The sequence below is a fragment of the Nanorana parkeri genome, unplaced genomic scaffold (genome assembly GCF_000935625.1).
Source record: "Nanorana parkeri isolate BGI_ZX_2015 unplaced genomic scaffold, ASM93562v1 scaffold238, whole genome shotgun sequence".
NCBI lineage: Eukaryota > Metazoa > Chordata > Amphibia > Anura > Dicroglossidae > Nanorana > Nanorana parkeri.
In genome coordinates this window covers 614,192-623,361 of record NW_017306506.1, presented here as the reverse complement: position 1 = coordinate 623,361, position 9,170 = coordinate 614,192, and the positions used below count along the sequence as shown (strand labels likewise).

At 43.0% G+C, this 9,170-nt stretch overlaps 1 protein-coding gene across 1 annotated transcript in view; it reads left to right on the top strand.

Annotated features, from left to right (window-relative positions):
* The window catches only part of ATP7B (ATPase copper transporting beta), a 59,943-nt gene that overhangs the window by 16,167 nt on the left and 34,606 nt on the right, over positions 1 to 9,170 (top strand). Inside the window, exons 6-9 of the mRNA XM_018556445.1 lie at positions 418 to 579; positions 3,023 to 3,099; positions 5,457 to 5,628; positions 7,097 to 7,330. Coding sequence (XP_018411947.1) covers positions 418 to 579; positions 3,023 to 3,099; positions 5,457 to 5,628; positions 7,097 to 7,330 — 645 coding nt within the window. The remainder of the gene's footprint in view (positions 1 to 417; positions 580 to 3,022; positions 3,100 to 5,456; positions 5,629 to 7,096; positions 7,331 to 9,170) is intronic.

Genomic DNA, 9,170 nt, shown 5'->3' with positions numbered 1-9,170 from the left:
TTTCACAGCGATCGCGGTGCGTTCCAGCAGCTACCGCTCTGGAACGCACACGCTTTCGGTGTGATCAAGCCCTATAGGATTCACTTGTTTTCACTGGTGCTGACACATTATATTGAAAAGAAACACCAAAAGCGCAGATTTTAAACACATTGTAACATCACAGCTAGCTACAGGTTGACGTGAGAAAGCGACTATGCCTTTGATTCTTTGAATATGGCCTATCCCCTAGAGCTAGGTATTGGAAGAAGCCCAGGGATTGGGCTGGGGAGGAAACTGACGTGCTCCTCGATTTAATATTTTAAAAACGCATAGTCCCAATACACTGTATTACAAATGGGCAGTCCATTGTATGATGGAATAGAATGTGTATATCTCCGGTTCAATAACTTAGTGTTGTCCTCTGTTTTTTATCTCTAGATTACAGGAATGACCTGCGCATCATGTGTTCATAACATTGAATCCCGACTGATGAGAACGCCAGGGATTCTACAGGCCGCCGTAGCTCTGGGTACCTGCAAAGCACAAATCAAATTTGATCCAGAAGTTGTTGGGCCGAGGGACATCATTAATGTGATTGAGGTAAGGGCTAATCGGTCAAAATATCAGATTGATTCAAAGCTTTTTTTATAATTGAGGTTAATTTGAAATGTTGCATATAATCATTCATGTAAACCAACTGCAACCAGCAGGTGGCTCATTATAGGCTGCAGAGGTAGATGTTCTTCCGTTTTTTTACTGCTTTAACTGTGAAGAATCTATGTAATTTGAACTTCTGCAACTCAGACTACCCACAGCTTAATGAGTCAGAGGAGGAACACTTCATTTCCCTGTATGCCAGCTAATATATGGACCTGTATGGATTTTAGTTAAAGTAGAGCTATGGCCTCCCACTGCAGCACTTAATTCTGATTTCATCTGTACTTGCAGTTTTCTTAAAGTCCCACAGACACAGTACCTGTTGAGTCTGCCAGTAAAGTCCACCTAATTCAGCTTCCTGTGATGGTGTGGCAACGATTCTGCACTGCTCCTGATTTCAGAGCAGAGTTGCCACTTTCTTGTAGGCGGTGCCTGCTTGCACTAAAGTGAAATAAAAAACTATTGTAGGGGGTGTGGTTATTGGCATTGACAAACTACAGGTTTATGAATCAGCAGTGACAAACAGCTCATACCCACACCTAGCCCTGCCCACTGCTTTCTGTACTGACAGCACTGCCTCTGCTGAAACCCTCCCACTGTGAGCTGCAGTGTCTGGGAAGGGGAGTGTGTGAGACACAAATGAAGAAAGATTTGGCTCGGTCTGGAAAGGTAGGGAAGTTAATTTTTTGAGGCCTGAGCATCACATAATAACTGGATTTGGGACTTGTTTAGACTTTCATACAGGAGCCTTTAGCTGTACTTTAAGCAGATGCATTCAACAAGTGACAATAAAGTGCTCTACAACCTAACTGTAATAGTATACAAAGAGTTAAAATAGAAATCAATGAATGCTCTCAATATCCAAAAAACAACAAATGATTAGCAACATGCAGGTGCCTCATTATTGGCATTGTTACAGTCCCACTATAAAAACACTCACAGGGGATGGGAGGAATAGAGGCCGACCTAACCTGAACCATAACTATGCATATATACTATACTGTATACTATGTATGCTTTGATACTGATTGGATGGTCTCTAGTCCCTTGTTTTATCTTTTTCTGTCAGGTTTATTGGCTTTGTTTGGCGTGAGGCCATGTGGCCCATATATTTTACATATGCTCTCTGTATCTCACCTTTTTGTTTATAAATAAATATTAAAAAAGCACTCTCATGGTTATTCACAAAAAGGTGAGGAGTTTAGAGAAGGCCAGAGAAGGGAACAATCTAGGATAACATAGCTGAACTGGGAAGCGAGGTGAATTGGAGAATTATTCCAAATCAGCTATGTTGTCCTAGATTGTTCACTTCTCCTCCCTTCTCCAAACTCTTCACCCTTCTGTGAATAATCCTGTAAATTTCATAGAGACACAACTGCAGAAGGCAGAGTCGCTACAACTCTATAGTGCTGTAATATTATTATCAATATGTTATAATGAACAGCACCACACAGCCAAAATGTATTGCAAAACCATTCCCTTTTGGTAGTGCAATAAAGACACCGTTCAGTTCATGAATTCCACTGAGGTCCCCTGTGCAATCTGCTTCTGTTGAACTGAAATCCTGTACAGTGTTATCAGCCCTGCCCAATCCTTTCCTGTGGACTACAGAACACTTCCTCCACTGATGTTGTAGGGATGAGTGGGAGGGAGTGTTCTGTAGTCCAAATCAGGAGTGAGAACCCTAGAGTGACAACGCTGCTCCTCCGCAGTTACACTACAGTAAGTGAGTGTTGTCATTCTAGGATAGAAGTATGTTACAGGATCACCAGGTGAAAATAAATGAAAACAGGCCTAAACAAAGAAAACTAATGCAGCCACCACATATTAAAGTAGTATTAAACGCTCTACATTTTTTAGAACAATTAATTCAGATCAAATAAACATAGATTGCCCAGCAATGTATTTCTTTGTTTTTTTTTTTGTCCAGGCACTTTGCAAACTGCTCCAACTCTCTCAGCTCGACTTCCCTGAACTTCCAGTACAAGATCACAAGGAATAGAGTAGTATGCAGCAGCTGTCCATCTACTAGCTTTGAGATGGGAGGAGTAGGGAGTTGAAAGGAGGGGAAAGGCTTGCCCTGTCATGCTTGTGTGTTTGTGGAGACACACAGCTTAGTAGCACACACAAGTGTGGCTCCATAGGACCCTGCAAGGGAAAGAAGCCACCCTATAACAGGATATCCGGGTCAGTGCTCAGGGGACCAGCTGATTTTGCAGGAACTAAAACTTTTAAACATCAAGGAGCAGCGTCCATTGTAAGAGATTTCATCTGCATTTGCAATAGCCTTTTAACTTTAATATCACTGGAAAGCTGGAATATATTACATTTTTGTGCTTGGGTTTAGATACGCTTTTATGGAGTAATTCCTTTGCCTCTTAAACAGGGAATTGGATTTCGAGCATCTTTACCCCAAAGGGATCCCACAGCTCATAACCTGGATCATAAACAGGAAATAAGGCTGTAAGTATAAATGTACTCTGATTGTTGGGCCGTGTTCATTTGTGTAGCCGTGAGTCTTGTTCCATATAGCCGAGTGACCCGGTTCTTGTCCATCAAACCATCCCATTGTACATTCAACACTTGACTGTGTAAATGTGACATTGTTTTCAAGCTGTGGCCATAAACTAGCTGTGCTCTGAATGTTCAGATTGCTCCTCAGTTGTCTCTAAAAATGGATGCCTATCATTTATGGTACATTTTGTCATAACATCTGTCATCCCTACCAAAAAAAAGAATCTAACAGGTAACAAAACACTAGGGGGGTTATTCACAAAGCTGCCAAAGGCAGCCGAGTGTATAACCCAGCTGAAGTGAAGTGAGCAGAACGTTGTTCGGCTATTCACTCCGGCTCCGTACAGCTGATTTCAGCCGTACATCGGCTGCCTTCGGTCAGCCGAACATGCTCTGCAGACATGCTCAGCCGATCCAACATCTGGATCGGCTGAGCCGAAGCTCTGACAGCTCACTCGCTGCCGTTCGCCCCTATTCTCATAGCGGCATTCGGCTCGGCTATTCTGCTTGGTACCACCGTGGTACTGAGCAGAATAGTAAATAAGTGAAAAGAAAACAAAAAAACATGTAAAACAATTAAACAAATAGTCAAGTAAAAAAGATAATTAAAGAAAAAAATGGGTGGAGCTAGCGGTGATAGCTAGCTCCGACCAACTGTTTCCTATTGGCCGGATCCTGCTAGAGTCTTCTAGCAGGTCCTGGCCAATGAATAACAACTGGGCGGAGCCGGCCGGCTCTGCCCAGTTGTTATTGATTAATGACAGACCAGCGTCCCCAGGTCATTTGGGGACACTGATCTGTCATTACAACTGGGCGGAGCCAGCCTTGAGATCACGGCTAGCTCCGCCCAGCTGTTATTTGCAGGGTGAACGGCCGGCCTTCAGCAGGCTGTTCTCCCCGCTTCGGCTGTCACTTTGGCTCAGTCAAGCCAAAGCATATGCCTTCGGCCCGGCAGAGCCTCTCGGCCGACTTCGGCTGCTGTAGGGCTTTTGTTAATAGCCCGTACAGCAGCCCTTTGGTTCAACTGAACCAAAGGGCTCCGGCAGCCTAAGCGAGCTGAAGGATCAGCTGTAGCTACAGTTAGTGAATAACCCGCTAAGATGCAGTGGAAAGGAGAAACTATGGCAATGGCATAAAGAGACATTGCAGTTAAATAAAAGAAAAGCAACTGTTTCCAGAGACATTTTACTTATAAGCAAGTCATTGGCAAATGTTTTTTTCTGAAAGCATTAGCTAAAGCCACAGTTACCTGTAGCAAATGTTAAACTGTAAATTGTACAAAAAGGTGGAGACATTTGTAAATGAATGACCAATTCCTGTTTCCAGAGACAGCCTCAGTGAAGAAATATTTCTCTAAAAGCATTTGCTAACATCCTCAGATACGCTTGTAGCAAACTTAAACCAGGCCTTCTTGTATGTCTTACAAACACCTTCATCTGTTCAGCTCCAAGGTTCTAATTTCAACAAAAGATGGTAGACTTTTCACGTTTCCAGTACATTTAATTGTGCTAGTTACAGCTGGTTACATACCATGCTCTGCCATCACAGAGTCACTTGTAAAAGAAGCTTGGACTGTAAAATAAGAGCATTTATACTTCCCTTTCTGGCGGCCCGTGGTTTCACTGCCACCTTTATTTAAAAGCAGCAACTGTGTCACTGCTCTCTCCTCCCTGCTGGGTGCCAGCAGCTGGATAGGCTCCGTATCCCCTCCAATCCCTACTGCCTCTGCTGATACAGGTAGGGGAGAGCAGCGGGGATCAGGGGGGACACAGACCGCAGCATGCAGCCGGCTTCCAGCGGGGAGGAAAGAGCTGCAAAGCATTATGTTCAGCCCTTTGGTGATGTTAGGGCCCACATTTAAGGTCCTCTATACCTTATAAGTTGACAACCGCTGCCCTAGACTTTCCCTGTTTCATTATTGAGGTTAATCATTTAAATATTGATTCTCACCTACAAGACAATAATCTGACCAGAGTGTTTGAAAATACTATAATTTTAATTTGATGTTAATTTAAATGTATGTCTTCTTTGGCAAAAATACCCCTAAAGTTACATGAAGCATCTGGGAATTTGCCATGCATATAGCCAGCCATCCTCAGGGCATTGGCGGGCTGTATGGTGTGCACCTCCCCACGGTGTGTAGGTGAATGCAGTCACCACAATCAGTGGTATTATCTGATGATGCTTTTTATATATTTAGGACTACTTTGGTTGGTTTTATATTTTGGTAGGAAGGAGTTAAACAAGTGATAAATGAATTGAATGCATCTTAGAATATAAATTAACATTTTTAAATGTAATTACAGGTGGAGGAACTCCTTTTTGTCCAGCCTTTTTTTTGGGATCCCTGTCATCTGCATCATGATTTATATGTTATTTGCCCAAAAAAGAAAAGAGCCATCAAAACTGGAAGCGAACATCATCCCTGGGCTATCCATTATGAACCTCATCTTCTTTATTCTTTGTACACTGGTTCAGGTGGGTGTTGATTTTGTTTTCTAAGGTGTTGAAATGTACAGTGTTTTCATGTATTTTTCTATATATGAAATATTGTTGATGAACATTTCAATTTTGAAATTTCAGCCAGCAGTTGAAGGTCCAGGTTCATTTTCACAAGTTCTCCAGGCTTTCTTTATAGCACAGGTCGGCAACTTGTTAATTGTGTTCTGTCTGTCAATTGTAGACAGGTGACGGGTAGATCATGACTGACCCCGAGCAAAGAGTCCCTGGTGTAGAGCCATATGGTGGGTGAGGGCAATGTCAGCATCGCAGAATGATTCTGCCCCACAGAAGATTGAAGTGCGGTTAGAGAATAGCAGGCGATGTAGCAAGCAGAGTCACGGGACAGGTGTGCTGGCCCCTGATCATAGATACTATACACCATGCCGACAATGTGCCCACCGCGCATTGCACGTGGCACAGATGTGTGAACGGGGCGTCACTGTGTAGAGGACACCCTACTTTTCATTATACTGCACTGCGATTACATTGTATATGGTCATACTACATAAGAAATGCCTATATACTGTATAATAAGATTGCATCCATGGATCACCCAATTACATCTAAACTATGTGTTACTTACTCCTGACCCCTGCACTCTGTGTTAAATACTACTGACCCCTGCATCCTTTGTTACTACACACTACTGACCTCCAAATTCTGTGTTACTTACTATTGTCCTCTGAACCCTGTGTTACTACTGACCCCTGCCATGCGGCCCTATAAGGTAAATTACGTTAACACAAGCATCCCACCCCTTTGTTTAGATGCTTATTGAGTGGTAGTGCTTCCTTGTGTGGAGGAGCTCAGGTTTGGACCAGGTTATACTTTAGGCATAGCAATAAGGCTCAGTTCAAACTACTGTGGTACAGGAATATGTGTATTGCATTGCGTGACAATGCATTGGTGCAATGCGGTGCCATTCATTCTAAATGGCAACCCTTTGCACTTTGCTGATGGTCTTGTGCTGCAGTGTGCAAGGCGTGCTGCCAGGGAAGGTGCAGGTTCATTTTCTGGGAAGTTGAGCTGCATTGGCAGCCCATTCATTCTGCTGGGCTGCGTTAATGTGTGCTTTTGTAGGCAGCCCATTCAGAATGAATGGGCTGCCAATGCAGCTCAACTTCCCAGAAGATAAACCTGAACCTTTTCTGGCAGCACACCTCGCGCACTGCAGCACACATCCATCAGCAAAGTGCAATGGGTTGCCATTTAGAATAATGTTCCAATGTGTTGTCACAATGCAATACACAAATTCCTGTAACACAGTAGTTTGAACTGAGCCTTATTTATCATCATAGGCTTACCACTATATTACACAAATAAAACAGTAACCTTATAATAATGATCAAGATGAATCTTTTTATATAAATGATCATTGGTAATATTATATGGTAATAGTGTATCTATGTACTGTGGTTGTAATGATATCCTCTCTGATTCACAGTGCCTCGGAGGATGGTACTTCTATGTACAGGCTTATAAGTCTCTGAAGCACAAGGCAACCAACATGGATGTTCTGATTGTCCTGGCCACCACCATTGCTTATATTTATTCCGTGGTTATCCTGATTGTGGCCATGGTAGAGAAGTCTGAGCAGAGCCCAGAGACTTTCTTCGACACACCGCCCATGCTCTTCATGTTTATTGCTCTGGGGAGATGGCTGGAGCACATAGCAAAGGTAATTGGGTTAGATTGGCCCCAGTGGGGCTCTCCAGGAAATCCCATCCCTGACTTATCTCTGGAGATCTTTTAACCATTCCTGTGTGTTACACAGGTCCAGGATAATGAGGCATTATGGGTAATGGCAGCTCATCAGTTAGAAGCAAAATGATCTCCTGATTAAAATGTAAATCCAGCTGTATTGATTTACGTGTTAAATATTCTAATCCTTCTCTGTAAAATGATATGTGTTTACTGCTTGACATTTTCTTGTAGCTCGTTCAAAAGTTCATCTTGTACATCTTGGCTTTGTTCTTTGTGTTACCCCATTTTATGATATTTGGTCCCAGCTAGTTAAAACGAATCTTAAAGTGAAGCTTTAGGTAAGCTCATATTAAAGACACAAAAGAATGGAGCCCTGTAATCAATAATACATAATTATTTTATTTTTTTAATGCAAGCAGTGTAAATACCTGAATTTGACATGCTATCAGCCTGTTGCAGTTGTTGTACAGCAGGGCTGGAGTGTCAGAGGAAGAGGCAGTACAAGAAGTCAATAAGTTCATGTAATGACAAGAAGACTGCTTATATGAACAGAAAGCATAGTGACAGAGAGATGAGCTCATCACTGTGCTGCTTCTCCTTTCACTGTCCAGTCACAGGCTGGGGAAGGGCCCAGGACCACACTATCTAGAGGTGCCTTGGCACGGCTGTGCGGCTTTCACATTTTCTGCAGAAGACGTGCATCTAAACTTCTGTTTTTAACCTTAGCGGTGAGACAAGTTTTTTTGCATGCTGGCTGGCGAGTGTGCTGGGAAAACTTTTTGCTGTTTGTACAGGCTGGGGAAGGGCCCAGGACCACTTGGGCTCAGAGGAAGTGGGTTGAATATTGCCGACCATTAAAATGAGGACATCTAGTGGCAAAAAAGACACACTGAAATCTCTGAATTAAAGGTGAATATTGCAGCAAAAGCTGGTTTTGTTATTTTATCTTTTATTGGGCAATGCATTTTTTCCTTTTGTTCTAGTTTAAATTGCTAGGAGAAAGGTTTTTTAGCAGAGTAGACTTTGCATGGCTCTCCTGCTAAAATAAAAAAAACTGTTTTCCTTCCCTCCCTCTGTCCTAGCAATTTTCAAAATAGTTTACATCACCTGCAGCACCCGCATAGTGCAATGCACACAATTTTTCTAGATTTGTCAGCTGCACGTTCATTCTGCAAATCTCCCATTCTACTGCATCCCAATAGTGTTTTGGATCTTGTGTCTGGCCTGATAACTGTGTGCCTCAGCAGCAATGGAGATTCATTTTTCAGGAAGCCCATGCTGCATAATGATGCACCTCAAGAGGGCAGGTCCTTGAAGCCCCGGGGAATTGTTGAATGATGCTGGGTGTCATTAAACCTGAAGAAAGACCAGCGGTTAGAGGAGAAGGTGAAATAGCAAAAGCTGCTTTTGTATTTTAAAAGGTTTTGGCTCTGGTAGTTTTAGATGCCTGTGTCCATTGCTGCGCTCTGTGGTTCCTTTTTCATTACCAAAGTCACTACTGTGTCCTGTAATGACGTATAAGCTAGGTAAAGGAACCACGGGCATCTAGCACTACCAGAAGTGTCAGATGTGAAGCGGCCACTGTTACGTAAGAAAGTAATACATATTAGGGATGCACCCATACTGATAGTAGTATCGGTATTGGTGCTGATACCAAGTATTTGCCCAATTGCTCCCGATATTGGAATTTCCGGTATCTGGAAGGTGGGCGGCGAGTCATTACACACTACCCGGCTTCCTGATTGGCTTGGAAGCCAACTCCATGCTCCCTCGTCACCTCACCAATCAGGAAGCTGGGTGGTGTTTAATGACTC